Here is a 21,649-nt window from a genome sequence, read left to right on the forward strand (position 1 = left end):
CCATGGGTTGCCTAAATCTCTTTATTGGAAGTCTACACCTGAACTTACTGTCTGCTGTGGAGCCCCTAGGGGTATATAGCTTGAATCCTAGGGTAGAATCCCAAAATTGCAGCCTGCCTAGCAAGTATGCTACTGGTCAAGGGGTGGACTGTTTTCATAAGAAAGTTAGGTTTCTTGGAATTTAAAAATAGAGGCTGAGTGTGGCAGCTCACGCCTGTAATCCTAGCACTTTCGGAGGCCAAAGCAGGCAAATCACTCGAGGTCAAGAGTTTGACCAGCCCTGGCCAACACGGCAAAATCGCATCTCTACTAATAATACAAAAATTAGCCTGGCATAGTGGTGCACGCCTGTAGTCTCAGCTACTCAGGAGGCTGAGGCAGGAGAATTGCTTGGACTCAGGAGGCGGAGGTTGCAGTGAGCCAAGATCACACCACTGCACTCCAGCCTGGGTGACAGAGCGAGATTCTGTCTCAAAAATAAGTAAATAAATAAATAAATAAACCAGAGGGAAAATAGTGGCTGAGGGCCCAGACCTGGAGTCGGACTGAACCCGACTAGATTCTTGTCTTTACCCCTTTAAGCAAAGTGATAGTGCCACCTTGAACCTCAGTTTACACATCTGAAAAATGGGTATACTATTAGTTCCTGTGAGAACAGTTGCCATGAGAGTTAAATCCAAGGACACACTGTGTCCGTGTGGTCTGTGTTGCAAAAAGGGTAACGTCTTTTTCTCTTGCCATGTTTCCATTGTTGGAGCTCTGCGGAGAACCACCATAAAGAAAAGCAAGACAGATTTGCTCAACCCCGAAGAGGCTGAGGATCAGCTGGCTGATATAGCCTCTGTGGGTGAGTCCCTTTCTCTGCCACCTATCAGTTGTTCATCACCTATCGTCGTAGAGATGGAGTGGGGTGGGGGCAGAGGGCTTGCAAACTGTGCTGCCTGGATTTGGGTCTCAGCTCCACCCCTTCCCGCCTGTGCATGTGTCCTGGGGCAGATTACATCATTATGGAAATAACATCTGTGCCTAGCTTCTCATTATTTGGTGGGAATTCTACTAAATGATCCCCCTAAAGCATGGCGAACTTCACCTGGCAGGGACCAAGCTCCCATTCATGTTGGTGAATGTTTGTGACTCACTCGAGAAGTATTCATGGGGGACCTGCTTATATTAGGTGCCTGATTGCAAATAAGACACAGGCATTTGGGAGGCTGAACTGGGAGGATCACTTGAGCCTGGGAAGTGGAGGCTGCAATGAGCCATTATTGTGTTACTACACTCCAGCCTGGGCACAGAAAAAAAAAAAAAAAAGACACAAACTGGGCTGGGCACGGTGGCTCACGCCTGTAATCCCAACACTTTGGGAAGCTGAGATGAGCGGATCACCTGATGTCTGGAGTTCGAGACCAGCCTGGCCAACATGGTGAAACCCTGGCTCTACTAAAAATACAAAAACTTAGCCTGTAGTCCCAGCCACTCGGGAGGCTGAGGCGGGAGCATCACTTGAACCTGGGAAGCAGAGGTTGCAGTGAGCTGAGATCTCATCACTGCCCTCTAGCCTGGGCAACAGAGCAAGATCCTGTCTCAAAAAAAAAAAAAAGAAGAAGAAGAAGACATAAACCAAATCACTACCTACGTGGAGCTCACAGTCCAGTGCAGGAAATAGAAATTAAACAGAGAATTACACAAATAAACCTGTAATGGTAATGGCACATCAGGGAGAGGCTCTGAGCTTAGTTTGCTCTGGAAGGATGGGGAACAGTCAGGGAAGGCTACCCGGAGGAAGTGATGTTTAAGCTGGAAACTGAAGGATGGGTAGGAGATCACCGTGGTGGTAATAGCAGAACGAACAGTGTGAGAGGCAGGGCTCAGACTTTTGCCACCACAAGAGCCAGAGTTTGAGGAAAGAGGGAACATTTATTCTTTCCCTTCTCACTCCTCTGTCCTGTTGATTCATTAACTGTGACTATGTTGATCGTGACCTTCTAAAGTGAGAATGTATTGTTGTTGTTGTTCTTTAATGGATTTTTGTTTTTAATGGAAAGAAGAGCATCCAGGCAGAGGAAATAAGACTGGAATAAGATTGAGGAGATAAGGAATTTAGGCTGCTTGGAAAACTGTGTGGCCGCAATTTAGAGGAAGAAAGGATGGCAAGAGAAAGAGGAAGGGAGGAAGAGAGGGAGAGAAAGAAGTGGAGGAAGGAGAGAAGTTAGCACATCCATGTGTTTCTGATCCATAGTTTCTGGTCTATTTCATATTCCCTTTTCTTCGCTCACCCCTAGTTTATAGCCTTATTGCTGAGTTTAGGCATAATTTCCATTGCGATCACATATCTCGTAGGGTGGATACACTATGGCTTGTTTAGCCATAGCTCTTTTATAGGGTGTTTGAGTTGTTTCCAGTCATTTCTCTTACGAAGAGCACTGCTGTGCACATTTATGTACAATGACTCCCCGCCATCCTTTGGGCGTATTTCCTTGGAGATAATTATAGGATCAAAGATATTAACAGCTTTTCAACTCATTATTCAAAGAGCCATTCTGAGTTTCAAAAACATGGAGCCCATTTATAAACCCTGCCAAGTATGCATATGTTTGTGGATTCCCCACCCAGGCCATCGAATATTACCAATTTAATTTCCTTTCCCAGTTAAGTGGGTTTGTAATGAAACCTTAAAGCTTGTTTTCATTTGCATTTTTAATTTCCAGCCAAAACACGCTTTTTCTTGTAATGGAGAACTCGTTCTACTTCCACTTGTGTGTGCATCTGTTTAATCTCCTATAAGCAAATGTCAAGAATTGGAGCGCTCAGTGGTGTCTGGTGTATTTGATCAATTATGTCTGTCTCACGTGTTAGGTTACTTCCATTATTTTAAAATCTGTTTTATGGCCAGGCACAGTGGCTCACGCCTGTAATCCCACTGCTTTGGGAGGCCAGTGAAGAAGGATCTCCTGAGGCCAGGAGTTCAAGACCAGCCTGGGCAACATAACAAGACTCCATCTCTGAAAAACAGAATGTTTAAAAACTTAACCAGGCATTATGGCACACACGCCTATAGTCCCACCTACTGGGAAGCTGAGGCAGGAGGATTTCTTGAACCTAGGAGTTCAACGTTGCAGTGAGCTATGATTGTGCCACTTCACTGCAGCCTGGGCAACAGAGTGAGGACCTGTCTCTAAAAAAAATAAGTAACATTAATTCTTAAAAATCTGCTTTGTTGGCCGGGCGTGGTGGCTCACGCCTGTAATCCCAGCACTTTGGGAGGCCGAGCAGGCGGATTGCTTAAGGTCAGGAGTAGGAGACCAGCCTGGCCAACATGGTGAAACCCTATCTGTACTAAAAATTCAAAAATTAAGTGGGTGTGGTGGCGTGTGCCTGAAATCCCAGCTACTCGCGAGGCTGAGGCATGAGAATCGCTTGAAACTGGGAGGCGGAGGCTGCAGTGAGCTGAGATGACGCCACTGCCCTACAGCCTGGGCAACAAGAGTGAAACTCCATCAAAAAAAAAAAAATCTGCATGTGTATGTATGTGTGTGTGTGTGTGTGTGTGTGTGTGTGTATACATTTTTTTTTTTTTTTTTGAGATGGAGCCTTGCTGTAGCACCCAGCCTGGAGGACAATGGCGCCATCTCAGCTGGCTGCCACTGCAGCCTCTACCTCCGTTAACAAGGCAGGTGACCTTGCAGCTTTCTGAACAGACCCAAAACCCAGGCCAGTGGCTTGTTATTTCATAGCCACGTTTGCTACAGGCAAATCCACCAAAACCCACCTCATCAGCCTGATTACTCAAAAAGACAAAGAAAAGAATCCCCAATCTAGCCAGTGGTTTTCTAGACCACCCCAAAAGAGATCTCTGGAATTCCAGGATTCTGGCAAGGAATCACATTTACCTTTATTTATTTATGTAAAGAATGCAATAATACAGGCAGGGTGTGGTGGCTCACACCTGTAATCCCAACATTTTGGGAGGCCGAGGTGGGAGGATCGTTTGAGGCCAGGAGTTTCAGACCAGCCTGGGCAACATAGTGAGACCTTGTCTCTATCAAATGTTAGCTGGGCATTGTGGCACACGCCTGTAGTCCCAGCTGCTCGTGAGGCTGAGGTGGGAGGATCACCTGAGCCCAGAAGGTCAAAGCTGCAGTGAGCCGCGGCATGCCCCTGCACTCTAGCCTGTGTGGCAGAGACCTCATCTCAAAAAAAAAAAAAAAAGAATGTAATAATACAGTAATGCATATTTCAAAGTAAGGTGAGAGCTTTGTGGTGTTTGCATTCACATTCACATTGTACCACAATACACACACTTTTTCTTTTGAGACAGTGTCTTGCCCTGTTGCCCAGGCTAGAGTGCAGTGGTGCAGTCATACCTCACTGCAGCCTCAAACCCTTGGACTCAAGTGATCCTCCCACCTCAGCCTCCCTAGTAGCTGGGACGACAGGTGTAGGCTGCTACACTCAGCTAAGTTTTTTATATTTTTTAATAGAGATGGGCTCTCGATATATTGCCTAGGCTGGTCTCAAACTCCTGGTCTCAAACGATACTCCTACCTCCACCTCCCAAAGCAGTGGGATAACAGGCGTGAGCCACCACACCTGACCCACACGGGGTCTTATATAATTGATGATTCTACTGTGTTGTTGAATCAGTTGATAAACGCAATGTAAAGCAGGTTCATTTCTAATTGATGAACTTACTGCTGAAATAAGGAACTTGAATCATTTACATGGAAAGTTGAGCCATGTTGCTGAAAGGATATCAATTTTTTTTCTTTTTTTTTTGAGATGGAGTCTTACTCTGTCGCCCAGGTGGGAGTGCAGTGGCGTGATCTCGGCTCACTGTGACCTGTGCCTTCCAGGTTCAAGTGATTCTCCCACCTCAGCCTCCCAAGTAGCTGGGACTACAGGTGCACACCACCAGGCCTGGCCAATTTTTGTATTTTTAGTAGAGATGGGGTTTCACCATGTTGGCCAGGCTGGTCTCAAACTCCTGACCTCAAGTGATCTGCCCACCTCAGCCTCCGAAAGTGCTGGGATTACAGGTGTGAGCCACTGCACCTGGCAGGATATCAAATTTCATTTAGACTGGAGGAATACATTCAAGGGATCTATTGTACAGCATGGTGACTGTATTAATAACAATGTAATGTATACTTGAAAATTGCTCAGAGAGTAGATTTTAAGCGTTCTCACCATGAGAAAAGTGATAAGCATATGTGGTAATGCATACGTTAACGAGCTCAACTGAGCCATTCCATAGTATATACATATGGCCAAAATATCATGCTGTGCACTATAAATAGATACAGCCTGTATCTGGCAAATTTTATGAATAATAATAAATGAATAATAATTTTAAAAAGAAAAATAACAGTATGGCTGGGCATAGTGGCTCACACCTGTAATCCCAGCACTTTGGGATGCCAAGACGGGCAGATGACTTGAGGCCAGGAGTTCAAGAGCAGCCTGGCCAAAATGGTGAAACTTTGTCTCTAATAAATATACAAAAATCGTCTGGGCGTGGAGGTGGGCACCTGTAATCCCAGCTACTTGAGAGGCAGAGGTATCACTTAACCTGGGAAATGGAGGTTGCAGTGAGTCAAGATCTGCACTCCAGCCTGGGTAATAGAGTGAGCCTTTATTTATTTCTGTAAAGAATGCAACAATATAGGCCAGGTGTGGTGGTTCACACCTGTAATCCCAACGTTTTGGAAGGCCAAGGTGAGAGGATCATTTGAGGCTACAGACGCATGCCACAATGCCCAGCTAATACTTGACAGAGACAGGGTCTCGCTACATTGCCCAGGCTGGTCTCAAACCCCTGGCTTCAAACAAGCCTCTTGCGTTGGCCTCCCAAAGTGTTAGGATTGCAGGTGTGAGCCAATGTACCTAGCCTGTATTTAGAAGAAGAAGAGGAAGAGGAAGAAGAGGAAGAGGAAGAGGAGGAGGAGGAGGAAGAGGAGAAAGAGGAGGAGGAAGAGGAAGGAAGAAGAAGAAAAAGAAGAAGGAGAAGGAGAAGAAGAGGAGGAGGAGGAAAGAAGAAGAGGAAGAGGAGGAGGAGGAAAAAAACAATTATAAATAAGTAAAATGTGGAACATATGAAAACAAAACAAAAAAAGTTGAGCCATTATGAATGGAAGCTGCCATCGTAACTCTGCTTTTTTAGGAAAACCAGATCCCATTTAGATGATTTTTTAAATTTGGTTTTAGAGGTAGGTTCTTGCTCTGTCACTCAGGCTGGAGTGCAGTGGTATGATCATAGCTCTCTGCGGCCTGGAGCTCCTGGGCTCAAGCGATCCTCCCAGCTTAGCCTCTCAAATAGCTGGGACTACAGGTGCCACCACACCCAGCTAATTTGTTGTTGTTGTTGTTGTTGTTGAGATGGGGTCTGGCTGTGTTGCCCAGGCTGGTCTCAAACTCCTGGCCTCAAGTGATCCTCCTGCCCTGGCTTCCCAAAGTGCTGGGATTACAGGCATGATTTTTAAATTAATTTATTTGCAGCTGACAAATGGTAATTGTGTATATTTATGGGGTACAGTGTGATGTTTTAATATATGTATATATATAGAATGATTCAGTCATGCTAGTTAACACATCTATCACCTCACCATCTCACCATTTTTTTGTGTGTAGGGAAGGCATTAAAAATCTCTTAGCAATTTTGAAATACACAACACATTAATAATGCAATATAAATACACAGTAATGTATCAATGCATCACTAAATGCAATGCAATGCAATGTAATAGATCACTAAAACTTACTCCTCCAGTCTAACTCTAACTTACACCCTTTGATCAACATCTTCTCTTTCTCAATCCCTCCTCCTCCCCTGTAGCCTCCAGGAACCACCTTCCTGCTCTTTCTATGAGATCGATTTTTTTTAGTTTTAAGCTCCCACATGTGAGATCATACCGTAATTGTCTTTCTGTGCCAGCTTATTTTACTCCTCCATTTCTATCCATGTTGTCACACATTACAGGATTTCCTCCTTTTTAGGGCTGTATAATATTCTATTTGTATATATACCACATTTTCTTTATCCATTCATCCATTGTGAGACACTTAGTTTGCTTCCGTATTTTGGCTATTGTGAATAATGCTGAAGCGAACGTGGGAGTGCAGATGTTCTGAAAATACTTAAATGTCACATCTGAAATGGTAAAGATGCTCTGAGAAAACATAGGGAGAAAGCTGCACGGCATTGGTCTCGGGAATGATTTTTTTGGACAGGACCTCAAAAGCTCAGAAAGCAAAATGCTTTCTGCAACCTCCATTTCCCAGGTTAAGTGATACCTCTGCCTCTCGAGTAGCTGGGATTACAGGTGCCCACCTCCACGCCCAGACGATTTTTGTATATTTATTAGAGACAAAGTTTCACCATTTTGGCCAGGCTGCTCTTGAACTCCTGGCCTCAAGTCATTTTGCTCAGAAGCAAAAATGGACAAATGGGATCATATCAAACTAAAAATTTTGTGCACAGCAAAGGAAACATTCAGCAGAGGGAAGAGACAACCTAAGGAAAGTGAGAAAATGTTTGCAAACAATACTTGTGATAAGGAGCTAATATCCAAAATCCATAAGGAACTCAAACAACTCAACAGCAAGAAAACAAATAATCCAATTAAAAAAGAGCAAAGACAGCTACTCGGGAGGCTAAGATGTGAGGATCCCTTGAGCCCAGGAGGAGGAGGTTGCAGTGAGCTGACATTGCATCACTGCACTCCACCCTGGGCGACAGAATGAAACCCTGTCTCGAAATAAAAAATAAAAATGTGGCCGGGTGTGGTGGCTCAAGCCTGTAATCCCAGCACTTTGGGAGGCCGAGACGGGTGGATCACGAGGTCAGGAGATCGAGACCATCCTGGTCTACACGGTGAAACTGCATCTCTACTAAAAAAAATACAAAAAACTAGCCGGGCGAGATGGCAGGCGCCTGTAGTCCCAGCTACTCGGGAGGCTGAGGCAGGAGAATGGCGTAAACCCAGGAGGCGGAGCTTGCAGTGAGCCGAGATCGTGGCACTGCACTCCAGCCTGGGCGACAGAGCGAGACTCCGTCTCAAAAAAAATAAAAAATAAAAAATCATAAAATAAATATAAATAAATAAATAAAAATGTGCAAAGGATCTGAACATACGTATCCCAAAAGAAAAAACATACAAGTGGCCAACAGGTATATGAATAAAATGCTGAACATCACTCATCATCAGAGAAATGCAAATCAAAATCACCATCAGCTATCACCTCACACCTGTTAGAGTAGCTGTATATTTTATTTTTTGTTTGTTTGTTTGTTTGTTGAGAGAGAGTCTCGCTCTGTCGCCCAAGCTGGAGTGCAGTGGCGTGATTTCAGCTCACTGCAACCTGTCCCTCCTGGGTTCAAGGGATTCTCCTGCCTCAGCCTCCTGAGTAGCTGAAATTACAGGCACATGCCACCATGCCCAGCTAACTTTTGTATTTTAGTAGAGATAGGGTTTCACTATGTTGGTCAGGCTGGTCTTGAACTCCTGACCTCAAATGAGCTGCCCTCCTTGGCATCCCAAAGTGCCAGGATTACAGGTGTGAGACACCATGCCCAGCCTAGAGTAGCTATCATCAAAAAGACAACTGAGGTTTGTTGAAGTCCTAACCTCTGATACCTGTGAATGTGGCCTTACATGAAAATAGGGTCTTTGCTGGTGGTAATCAAGTTAAGATGAGGTCAAACGTAATTAGGGTGGGTCCTAAATCCAACGACTGCTGTCTTTATAAGAGGAGAAGCAGGCTGACCAACATGGTGAAACCCCATCTCTACTAAAAATACAAAAATTAGCCAGGTGCAGTAGTGCACACCTGTAGTCCCAGCTACTCAGGAGGCTGAGGCAGGAGAATTGCTTAAATCAGGAGGCAGAGGTTGCAGTTTGCAGAGGTCACGCCACTGCACTACAGCCTGGGTGACAGAGTGAGACTCCATCTCAAAAAACAAAAAAAAAAGACAAATCCTAACAAGTGCTGGCGAGGATGTGGGGGAAAGGGGATCCATTTACGTGGTTTTAATAATACAGGCTCCATATGGGTGGTATCGAGTTCCCAGAGTTGCCATTACAAAGTGTCACAAACCCAGTGGCTTAAAACAACAGAAATTTCTTCTCTCACAGTTCTGGGGGCCAGAAGTCCAAACTGAAATCAAGGTGTCAGCAGAGCCACCATGTTCCCTCAGAAGGTTTTAGGGGAGAATCTGTTCCATGCCATTTTCTTAGTTTCTGGTGCTGCCAGCAATCCTTGGTGTTCCTCAGTTCATAGATGCGTAATTCCAATCTCTGCCTCTGTTGTCATATGGTCTTCTTTCTGTGTGTCTCTATGCCATTTCTTTTTTTTTTTTTTTTTTTTTTTTTTTTTTTCTCTGAGACAAGTCTCACTCTATCACCCAGGCTGGAGTGCAATGGCACGATCACGGCTCACTGTAACCTCAACCTCCCAGGCTCATGCAGTCCTCCCACCTCAGCCTCCTGAGTAGCTGGGATTACAGGCGTGCACCACCACGCCCAGCTAATTTTTGTATTTTTAGTAGAGACAGGGTTTTGCCAGGTTGGCCAGACTGATCTTGAACTCCTGACCTCAAGAGATCCACCTGCCTTGGCCTCCCAAAGTGCTGGGATTACAGGCGTGAACCGCAGTGCCCAGCCTGCTTCTCGTCTTCTAAAGACACCAGTTGTTGGATTTACGACCCACTCTAATTAAGTTTGACCTCATCTTAACTTGATTACCACCTGCAAAGACCCTATTTTCAAATAAGGCCACTTTTGCTGGTACCAGGGATTAGGGCTTCAACAAACCTTTCTGGGGGACACAGTTCAGCCCACAATATGGGCAGCAGCTACAGTCATATGCTGCATAATGACATTTTGGTCAATGACAGAGGATATATATAATTGTGAACCCATAAGATAATATGATGGAGCTGAAAATTCCTATAACTTAGTGACATCATAGCTGTCATAATGTTGTAGCGTGAGTACAGTTACTTTTTTTTTTTTTTTTTTTTTTTTTTTTTTTTTTTGAGACGGAGTCTTGCTCTGCCACCCAGGCTGGAGTGCAGTGGCCGGATCTCAGCTCACTGCAAGCTCCGCCTCCTGGGTTTACGCCATTCTCCTGCCTCAGCCTCCCGAGTAGCTGGGACTACAGGCGCCCGCCTCGTCGCCCGGCTAGTTTTTTGTATTTTTAAGTAGAGACAGGGTTTCACCGTATTAGCCAGGATGGTCTCGATCTCCTGACCTCGTGATCCGCCCGTCTCGGCCTCCCAAAGTGCTGGGATTACAGGCTTGAGCCACCGCGCCCGGCCTAGTTACTTTTTTTTTTTCCAAGACAGTGTCTTGCTCTGTGGCCCAGGCGGGAATGCAGTGGCACGATCTCAGCTCACTGCAACCTCTGCCCCCCGGGTTCAAGCGATTCTCATGCCTCAGCTTCCCGAGTAGCTGGGATTACAGGTGTGCGTCACCACGCCTGGCTAATTTTTGTGTTTTTAGTAGAGATGGGGTTTCACCATGTTGGCCAGGCTGGTCTCGAACTCCTGACCTCATGATCTGCCCTCCTCAGCCTCCCAAAGTGCTGGGATTACAGGCATGAGCCACCCTGCCTGGCCCTAATTACTTTATTTTTTTGTAAATGTCATGTAGCCTGAGTGTACAGTGTTTATAATATATACAGGAGTGTACAATAATGTCCTAGGTCTTCACATTCACTCACCACTCACTCACTCCCTCACCAAGAGTAACTTCCAGTCCTGCAAGCTCCATTCATGCTAAGTACCCTGTGCAGCTGAACATCTTTTCTCTTTTATACTGTTTTTACTGTACGTTTTCTGTTTTTTTTTTTTTTTTTTTTGAGACGGAGTCTCGCTCTGTCGCCCAGGCTGGAATGCAGGGGCCGGATCTCAGCTCACTGCAAGCTCCGCCTCCTGGGTTTACGCCATCCTCCTGCCTCAGCCTCCCGAGTAGCTGGGACTACAGGCACCCGCCACCTCGCCTGGCTAGTTTTTTGTATTTTTTAGTAGAGACGGGGTTTCACCGTGTTAGCTAGGATGGTCTCGATCTCCTGACCTCGTGATCCACCTGTCTCGGCCTCCCAAAGTGCTGGGATTACAGGCGTGAGCCACCACACCCGGCCTACTGCACCTTTTCTGTGTTTAGATATGTTCAGACACACAAATACTATGATGTTATAGTTGCCTATAGTATTAAGTACAGTAACATGCCGGGCAGGTTTGTAGCCGAGGAGCTACAAACCACATAGCCTGGGTGTGGAGTAGGCTACAACATCTAGTTTGTGTAAATTCACTTTAGGATGGTCACACAAGGACAAAATTGCCTAACACTGCATTTCTCAGAACATGTCTCCCTCATTAAGCCACACATGGCTGTATTATAATTTACATATAATTTTAAGGGTATACAAATTGCCAGAAATCGCCAGATAAATCCTTGGCAGTGACATACCCCTCCCCTCACCATAAAACATTGCAGACTGGCCCGGACGTCCAGTAGCTCATGCCTGTAATCCCAGCACTTTGGGAGGCTGCAGTGGGCAGATCACTTGAGGTTAGGAGTTCGAGACCAGCCTGGCCAACATGGCAAAACACCATCTTTACTAAAAATACAAAAATTAGCCGGGCGTGGTGGTGGGCACCTATAGTTCCAGCCACTTGGGAGGCTGAGGCAGGAGAATCACTTGAACTTGGGAGGTGGAGGTTGCAGTGAGCCAGGATCATGCCACTGCACTCCAGCCTGGGTGACAGAATGAGACTCTATCTCAAAAACAAAAAGAAAGGAAAAGAATATTTTGGACTGGTACCAGTTATACTGGTTCTTGATCCCTTGAATGTGGCTGAATATGAACTAAGATATACTTCATAATAACACATCAGACTTAGTACAAAAAGAAAGAGTATAAAATATCTTTTTTTTTTTTTTTTGAGATGGAGTCTCACTCTGTCGCCCAGCCTGGAGTGCAGTGGCCGGATCTCAGCTCACTGCAAGCTCCGCCTCCCGGGTTTATGCCATTCTCCTGCCTCAGCCTCCTGAGTAGCTGGGACTACAGGCGCCCGCCACCTTGCCCAGCTAGTTTTTTGTGTGTTTTAGTAGAGACAGGGTTTCACCGTGTTAGCCAGGATGGTCTCGATCTCCTGACCTCGTGATCCGCCCGTCTCGGCCTCCCAAAGTGCTGGGATTACAGGCTTGAGCCACCGCACCCGGCCTAAAATATCTTTTGAATCCATCTTAATATTGATTCCATGTTGAAATGATAATATTTTGGATATATTGAGTTGAATAAAATATCTCTTGAAAATGATTTTTAAAAATCCAGAAGCTGTCTGCAATTATAATTCCAGACCACAGAGAAAAATGAGAGACAGGAATGTATAGAAAAAGGGAACATGGGTCAAAGTGAGCATGAAATTCAACTATAGAAGTGACAGTACCTAGCATGGGGTCTAGCACTTAGTAGGTGTTCAATTAATATTCATTTCCCTCTCCCTTCCCAGTGAAGGGTACACCTGTTGTGGGGATGTGTCTCCAGGCTGAGTGATCAGGAAAGACTTTCTCAATGGCTGGCACGTGAACCTAGTCATTATTTCAGCTCTTGAGGTTATACTAGAAGATTTATATCCAGTAATCATAAGGTACCAGGCATCATGCTAAGATGTACTAATTCATTTATGCCTTTGGATGGCCCTCTGAGGTAGGAACTGTGGTTGTCTCCAATTTACCAAAGTGGCTTGCCCAAGGTCATCTGCTGGTTGGTGATTAAGCCAGGTTTTCAGTGTGGCTCCAGCAGGAGTGGGGGCTGGGGACCTTCTGCGTGTTGTGATTGGTCTCTCTCTCTCTTTCCCTCTCTTGCTCGCTCTCTCTCTCTCTCCTCTCTCTCTCTCTCTCTCTCTCGATCTGTGGAATATCCCCTCTGACCCCCAAGGTCCCAAGGGTCTTATTTCTTTTGGCCAAGCCCTTTGGAGACCTGCAGATCTGGACACATCTTTGAGAGTTTCAGGGACTAGGGCCAGAAATGCTGGGCAGGGTCATGAGGAGCTGCCCCTGGGCTCAAGAAGGTGATGAACATGAGGGGAATGGTCTTTGCAGAAAGGAGAGGCGTCCCTGTAAGGAGGTCACAGCCACCGGGCCTGGCCAACTGCAGCCTAGTGGAATGTGCCCCTGCCTCATGGCCACATGCCCCAGGTGTGCAAGGTGGTGGCCCAGAGCACACCCCCTGAACTATCTTGACACATCTTCACCAGTTACTAGACCCCTCTCAGCCTGTTTCCTTGGCTGTAAAATGGGGATAACACTGGTCCCTACTTCCCAGGACTCTGAGGAGGAGCAAGTAGCTTGTCGTGTAAAACATGTTCCCTGCAGTGCCTGGTGCCTGCTAAATGTTCCATAAACGTCAGCTGTTATTTTCCTTCAGGGGAAGCTGAAATCCATATTTTCATGGAAAATCTCCCAGTTTTTAAATGTGGACCAATAATTTCAGCTTTCACAAACCCAGTATGAGTCGGTATGGCCCCTAGGGTGCCAACTCAAAATCTCCATTGAGAATTTTGCCAATAGGAAGTGGCCTCCTCGGAGGTGTTTGCTGTGTCCTGTGTCTGGCAAGTGGGGTGGTTTTGATAAGCGTGCTGGATGGATGAATGGGTGAATGGATAAGTGGAGGAATGAATGGAGAAGCAAATGAGCAAATGAATAATGAATGGATGGATGAATGGATGAGCAAATGAATGATGTACACACAAAGGAATGGATGAATGATGAATGTGCTAATGAATTTAAGAATGGTGAAAGAATGAATGAATAAATGAACAAGTGGATGGATGAAAGAAAGAATGTACTAATGAATGAATGAACCAATGAAGAACCACTTAAAAATGAATGCAACTGAGGGTTTATAAGAAAAGGAATCTTAAGGCTGGGCATGGTGGTTCATGCTGTAATCCCAATGCTTAGGGAGGCTGAGGCGGGAGGATCGCTTGAACCCAGGAATTCAAGACCAGCCTGGGCAACATAGGGAGACCTCATTGCTACCAAAAACAAAATCGTTTTAATTAAGTGGGCATGGTGGTACGTGCCTGTAGTTGTAGCTACTCGGGAGGCTGAGGTGGAAGGATCGCTTAAACCCAGGAGTTCAAGGCTGCAGTGAGCTATGATCAAGCCACTGCATTCCAGCCTAAGCAACAAAGCAAGATCCTGTCTCAAAAAAAAAAAAAGATAGAGGTATTTTAGAAGGTAAATTCAATCTGTCCAAAACTGAGCTCTGACCTTCCCCTAAACCTGTGCCCACTCAGTGGATGAGAGCTCCATCCCTCAAGGGGTTCACCAAAAACCTTGGCTCATCCCTCTCTCTTATACCCACACCATCCCATCCGCAAATGTTGAATCTATCTTAAGTGATTCATCCCAAATTCTCCCCGCTTGACTACCACCCAACTCCAGCTCCCTTCCATCATCATCATCACTTGCCTGGATGGATCAGTCACCTCCAGCCTGGTCTCCCAGCTCCTGTCCTCACCTCTCACTGTCTACTGTCCCCCACGGCAGCCAGAGGGTGCCTGTGAACACCCAAGTCAGGTTCCATCCCTCCTGTACTCAGAACCCTCCATGGCTCCCACCTCACTCAAGGTAAAAGCCAAAGTCCTCCTTGTGGTCCACCAGGTCCTGCATGATCTGCCTATCACCTCTCTGCCTTCACCTCCTTCTCTTTTCCCCTCAACCACTCCACTCCAACCACACTGATTTCCTTGTGCTATTCCCCAAAACTGTTGGGCAGACACATTCACGCTTCAGGACCTTAAATTTGCTGTTTCCTCTACCTAAGATACTAAAGTGACAAGTCAGCACACTCACCTTGACCTTGCAATTTAATGCTGTAGCCTACCCCGTGGACTCTCCTAGGGCTCCCCGTCCCTCTGTGATGCTTTACTTTTTCTCTTTAAAAAAAAATTGTTATTTAAAAAGCATGTCTTGCTATGTTGCCCAGGCTGGTGTCAAACTCCTGGCCTCAAACAGTCCTCCCACTCCAGCTTCCCAAAATACTGGGATTACAGGCATGTGCCACTGCACCCATCCCAACTTTTTTTTTTCCATAGCACTTTTCATTTTCCATCCCACCGTTAATTTACTTATTATGTCCACTGTCTGTCTCCTCCCGTTGGAAAGTCAGACCCAGGAAGTCCAGGCTCTGTTGCCTAATGTATCCTGAGCCCCTGGAACAGAGGCTGGCACAAAATAGGTACTCAATAAATGCATAAGAGCAAAACTATATGCAGGCAGAGGACACACCCAGCTCATTCCTCAGTGATCACTTCTAAAGTGAAATGTCCATGGAAAACTAGAGTCTTATCCACATCTCTTTCTGGAGGCCTTCCAACATGCTCCGTGCAGCTCTGTTGCCTGCCCCTGTATCAGGGAATGGAGGCCCTGCTTTATCCTGCCCTGTAGTGTGACTCCCAGAGGTATCAGATGTGCCTGGGAGTGGGAGTCATGGAAAATTGGCTCCTGCAACAGAGAGCTATCAGCCTCCCCATCAACATCCTGCTTACTCATTGGTTATTTCTGATTCTGTTATTTTCAGGGACATTGTCTTCTCATAAGCTCCATCTATGCAAAACTAAGCCCATGGGTCATGATGGTTCCCTCAGGCCAGAGGGCTTGCTGGAGAGACTAATGGATCCCCTGGCTAAGATCTGTGCTTGGGCTGCACACTGGTTAATTTCTTCCGCAGGAACAGCCTAAGCCTGACATTCTCCATCTTTTCCCTGGCAGGTTCTCCCTTCGCCCGAGCCAGCATTAAAAGTGCCAAGCTGGAGAACTCGACCTTTTTTCACAAAAAAGAGAGGAGGATGCGTTTCTACATCCGCCGCATGGTCAAAACTCAGGCCTTCTACTGGACTGTACTCAGTTTGGTAGCTCTCAACACGCTGTGTGTTGCTATTGTTCACTACAACCAGCCCGAGTGGCTCTCCGACTTCCTTTGTGAGTATTGCCCAGCCCCACCCCTGCCAACTCCGTGATCCCTCCCTCACAGCCTTTTTCCACTTCACTTTTTCTGGTAGTATGTGTGTCTTCTTTGGTCCTCCTTGAATCTGCCCTTTCCTTTAGCCATTTCTATAACTGTCACTGGGGCCAATGTTGCTGTTGCTATGACAATGGAACCCATCTCCCTTAGGCCTGAGAGCTAGAAGCTGGAATTCAGGCCAACAAATGCTCCTTTCTAAGAGAGTGAGACAGAGGGGTGCTGGTGAAGGGGATGTTGGAAGAGAGACAGAGAAAGACAGAGCTCATAAGATAGACAGAAACAGAAACATGTATTAATAATTTTTATGTACATCTCTGGAAATGTTCATAACTTATGGTTAAGAGATAGAGGATGCCTTAGAAATAAGGAGTGGCTTATATGTTGCCCTCATTTTCTCTGCTTGTTTCTGACTGCTTCTCTCTTCTTTCAAACCTTCTGCTTCTTTCCTGTTAGGTTGGTGCAAAATTAATTGCGTTTTTTGCCATTTTTTTTTTTTTTTAACCACAATTACTTTTGCACCAACCTAACACTTCCTCCCCTGCCCTTTTTGGCTTTCTTATTCATTCATAGAACATCCCCTCCAGTATCTGTGAGAGCATCTTGCTCCCTCAGGGTACAAGGACCACCAAGGCTTTGCCCTCTGGGCCTATTCCCAGATTCTATATGAGTTAGCATGAGATAGTATCAAAATTGAGGGCCAAGTGAGAGTGAGGAAAAGCAGCAAAAGATGGGGAGATGTCTGAGCAGGATTTAGAAAGTAAAGAGCTCTGAGGAATCAACAAGCGCAGTGACTGGGGCTAGGCACAGTGGCTCACACCTATAATTCCAGCATTTTGGGAGGCTGAGGTGGGTGGATCACTTGAGGCCAGGAGTTCAAGACCAGCCTGGCCAATATGGTGAAGCCCTGTCTTTACAAAAAATACAAAAATTAGCCAGACATGATGGTGCACACCTGTAATCCCAGCTACTCGGGAGGCTGAGGCACTAGAATTGGTTGAACCCAGGAGGTGGAGGTTGCAATGAGCCAAGATCATGCCACTGTACTCCAGCCTGAGCAGCAGAGAGAGACTCTGTCTCAAAAAATTAAATTAAATTAAATTAAAAGAGTAGTGATTGGGCAGTGAGGGGGGCAGGTGGATGCTCTGGCTTTGGCTTGCAGGTCCCAAGTAAGGACTTCCCAAAACATCTTTTGCCTACTGGCTTTCTAATTTATTCACTGCCCTTCTGACCTGGTTTAGAATTGACTTAGGACAGCAAGAAGAGACAGTCTAGTCTTTGACCTAGAAAGGCCCATGAGCCTAGTCCAGGCCATTGTCTTCTTATAACCCTCCTTGTTCCCAGTCACATTGGCTGACCCCCCAGGACACCCCTCAGGAACCAGTTCTCCTTCCCAGGGCCCTGACCTAGTTTCAAACTTAGTAATTGTTTTTAGTCCCTCTGGAGTCTCTCATAAATGAGGACTCTACTTCTTGTTTTAACTTCCTCTAATACTCTATTTTTAATCTCCTATATTCTCTCCACTAATGATCTTGTACAGTCTGTCCTGGTTCAGGAACAAGGGACTGAGACTTCCTGCCTGGGCCCTCAGTATCTATAAGGTCCTTTACTCATTCCCACTTTCCATTTGAGAAAACTGAGACACAGAGAGGTTAAGTAGATTGCCCAGGGTCACACATTAGCTGGGCATGATGGCAGGTACCTGTAATCCCAGCTACTTGGAAGGCTGAAGCAGGAGAATCGCTTGAACCCGAGAGGCAGAGGTTGCAGTGAGCTGAGATCGCGCCACTGCACTCCAGCCTGGGCAACAGAGCTAGACACCATCTCGGAAAAAAAAAAAAAGATACACGTTAATTTCAGAGATGTCAAAATGTGAACAAAAATGTATGTCTTGGGATCAATGCGGTGTAGTTGTTTCTCTGGGTCTCAGACTCCACAACTATGTGGTGGAAACTAGATTTGATGGTCCTGAAAGTTCTTCCAGATCCAACAATGCTAAGGATAAGTAATTCTTTCAAGTCTTGTGCATCACTTGCTATCATGTTTCCATGGTAACCGAGGAACAAGATCTCAGAAACTCTTCAGTCCTCCCAGAGTTACTTCTGGTGGGTCTTGGAATGTATCAGATATTACAAACAGACTTCCTTTGCTGATATTTTTGTCCTAGGAACCTTAGAGTTCCCCTCAGACACTAGGATCTCCTTAGTGTCCTATAAATAAGGAGAAATTTTGGTGATAAATAAGTGTGAAGGACTTTGACGGTTAGTTCAAAACACCTCTTAAAAGCGTGATATAGGAAACACCCTTGACAAATGTCTTAGTTCATTTGTGCTGCTGTAACAAATTACCTGAGACTGGGTAATTTGATAAGAACAGAAATTTATTTTCTTACAGTTCTGGAGGCTGGGAAGTCCAAGATCAAGGCACTGGCAGGTTTCCTTGTCTGGTGAAGGCTGCTGTCTGCTTCCAAGATTGTACCTTGAACACTGTATCCTCTGGAAGGGAGGAACACTGGGTCCTCACATGGCAGAAGGTGGAGGAGCAAGAGGAACAAACTTCCTCTGTCAAGCTCTTTTATAAGGGCACCTAATCCCATTCATGAGAGCTCTACCATCATGACCTAATCACCTCCTGAAGGCCCCACCTCTTAATACTGTTACATTGGCAGTTAAGTTTCAACATAAATGTTGGAGGGGACACAAACATTTAAACCATCACAACCACCAAACACAATTAGTTTCGTGGCCTTAATTAGCTATATGAAATTCATGGAAGTTAGTTTCAATCCTCTGTCTCTTTCCTTTCTGTATGCTTTCTGCTCCTCAGAAACCCTCCTCATCTCTCCTTTCTATCCATTAAGTAAGTACCCATGCCCTTCCTAACTCCTCATCTTCCTACCCCACCAAGAAAGCCCTCTCAGAAAAGGATCTGATGTCAGCCATTTATTTGCTGGAGCAAATACATATCCATGTTTTACCCCTCCCTGAGGCATTTGCACTTTTATGCTTGCTCATCAAAGAACAAAAGACTTTGTCTTACTCAAGACTTTTAGATCACTCACAACACAGGATTTCTAGGGGATATAAGACAAGTTTTCCAAGTTGGGAGAAAAGCCATGCCTTAGGTGGGTTGCCTGTGTCGCTCCAACTAAGTACTTAACTTCAGGATTACAAATAGGATATCATTATGATTTCTATTTCCCTTTTTCCTTTGGAGCCCAGTCACGTAGAAGTAGAATAAGTATAATTGTCAGATCACAGCACCCTGGCATTATGGGGCCGTTATGGTCCATTGTTATTATGTGAATTATTCAGTTAATTAGTTTATTTTTTAAATATGATAAACACCCAGGAACCCACCAGTCAACACAAAAGCTAAGTCCTTGGCAATAATCTACATCCAATCCTTCTCATCGAACTAGGGCAAAAGCTACAAGATGGAGACCCACAGAACTTTTTCTCATTCCTTTTAAAATTGGCCTAAGGTTGGTTGGCTTGTTGGTTGGAGGGTAGGAGGGCACAATTGTTGCTCTTCTTTTTTTTTTTTTTTTTAGACAGGGTCTTGCTCTGTCACCCAGGCTATAGTACCGTGGCCCAATCTTGGCTCACTGCAACCTCCACCTCCCAGGTTCAAGTGATTCTCATGCCTCAGCCTCCCAAGTAGCTGGGTTTACAGGCATGTGTCACCACACTGGCTAATTTTTATCTTTTTAGTAGAGATGGGGTTTGCCATGTTAGCCAGGCTGGTCTCAAACTCCTGATCTCAGTTGATCTGCCTACCTAGGCCTCCCAAAGTGCTGGGATTACAGACGTGAGCCACCATGCCCAGCCAGCTCTTCCTTTTTAACAGCGGAAACTGAGGCCCATGGGAAGGACACCTTGGACAGGGCGTGGGCATAGTGGTTCATGTCTATAATCCCAGCGCTTTGGGAGACTGAGCTGGGAGGATCACATGAGGCCAGGAGTTCAAGACTAGCCTGGGCAACATAGTGAGACCCCCCATCTCCACATAAAAATTTTTAAAAGAAAAAAGATAAGTCAGAAGTTGGGTATGGTGACACATACCTGTAGTTCTAGCATGTTGGAGGCCAAATTGGGGAAACTGTTTGAGGCCAGGAGTTTGAAACCAGCCTAACAGCATAGCAAGACCTCATCTCTACAAAAAATAAAAAGTTAAAAAATGATAATAAAAGAAAAGTCAGAGCCACCTGGAACCCCTACCCTCAGCAAGCCTAACCTCCTCTCTGTTTCCTCCTTCTCCCTTCTAGACTATGCAGAATTCATTTTCTTAGGACTCTTTATGTCCGAAATGTTTATAAAAATGTACGGGCTTGGGACGCGGCCTTACTTCCACTCTTCCTTCAACTGCTTTGACTGTGGGGTAAGTGCTCTTGTTTCTAAAAAGTTCATTTCTCCAGCTCTGGCCTGGAATGACAGATACTTGGACACATTAAAGGGAGAAAGGTAAAGTCACCCCTGAATATGAGAGACTCAGATGGATGCAGAAGGAATGAGAAAACAATCCCAAACACTGGCAAGGATCCAGGGTACCCAGAACCCTCAACCACTGCCAGTGGGAGGAAAATGTATAGACCCCCGTTGGAAAGCTAAGTAGGGGACATAAGACAAGTTTTCTAAGTTGGGAGAAAAGCCATGCCTTAGGTGGGTTGCCTGTGTCGCTCCAACTAAGTACCTAACTTTAGGATTACAAATAGGACATCATCATGATTTCTGTTTCTTTTTTTCCTTTGGAGCTCAGTCATGTGGAGTAGATGAAGTATAATTGTTAGATTACAACACTCTGGCATTATGGAGCCATTATGGTCCATTGTTATTTTGTGAATTGCTCAGTTAGTTTACTTTTAAATGTGATGAACACCCAGGAACCCACTAGTCAACAGAAAACCCAAGTCCTTGAGAATAATCTACATCCAATCCTTCTCATCAAACCAGGGCAGAAACTACAAGATGGAGATATGAGCCGGCATTCCATTGCTAGGAATTCATCCTAGAAAATCTCACCCAGATACCTAGGAGACACAGGCCAGAATGTCTCTGCAGCTGAAAGTGAAATTAAGGTTGTTCGCAAATAAGTGGAGATTGCCTGGCTCAGGGCAGCCCTAATAATTTAGCACAGTCCTGTTGGTCTCAGGAAGGCTTAATAATTTATAATAACTGAATGTTGTACTGTTTTCTGCCATTATAGAAAATAATGTTGTTGGAGAAAACAAAATACATACAAACAAACCTTCCCTACATAAATGAACCAAATGTTTAAAGAATAAAACCAATTTCTTTCCATTAGAAAGAAAAGAGCACTTTGGGAGGCCGAGGCGGGAGGATCACGAGGTCAGGAGATCGAGACCATCCTGGCTAACACGGTGAAACCCCGTCTCTACTAAAAATACAAAAACTAGCCGGGCGAGGTGGCAGGCGCCTGTAGTCCCAGCTACTCGGGAGGCTGAGGCAGGAGAATGGCGTAAACCCGGGAGGCGGAGCTTGCAGTGAGCTGAGATCCGGCCACTGCACCCCAGCCTGGGCGACAGAGCCAGACTCCGTCTCAAAAAAAAAAAAAAAATTAGCCGGGCGTGGTAGCAGGCACCTGTAGTCCCAGCTGT

At 45.5% G+C, this 21,649-nt stretch overlaps 1 protein-coding gene across 16 annotated transcripts in view; it reads left to right on the plus strand.

Moving 5' to 3' along the window:
* The window catches only part of CACNA1A (calcium voltage-gated channel subunit alpha1 A), a 314,547-nt gene that overhangs the window by 176,794 nt on the left and 116,104 nt on the right, over positions 1-21,649 (plus strand). For 12 of the 16 annotated variants that reach the window (XM_033198104.1, XM_033198101.1, XM_033198102.1 and 9 more), the window contains 3 exons: positions 755-847; positions 15,783-15,992; positions 20,300-20,412. In XM_033198104.1, the coding sequence (XP_033053995.1) occupies positions 755-847; positions 15,783-15,992; positions 20,300-20,412 (416 nt within the window). The remainder of the gene's footprint in view (positions 1-754; positions 848-15,782; positions 15,993-20,299; positions 20,413-21,649) is intronic. The other 4 variants (XM_033198092.1, XM_033198097.1, XM_033198099.1 and 1 more) reach the window with 1 other exon arrangement.

This window comes from Trachypithecus francoisi, unplaced genomic scaffold (assembly GCF_009764315.1).
Source record: "Trachypithecus francoisi isolate TF-2019V2 unplaced genomic scaffold, Tfra_2.0 Lachesis_group5, whole genome shotgun sequence".
In the NCBI taxonomy this organism is placed as follows: Eukaryota; Metazoa; Chordata; class Mammalia; order Primates; family Cercopithecidae; genus Trachypithecus; species Trachypithecus francoisi.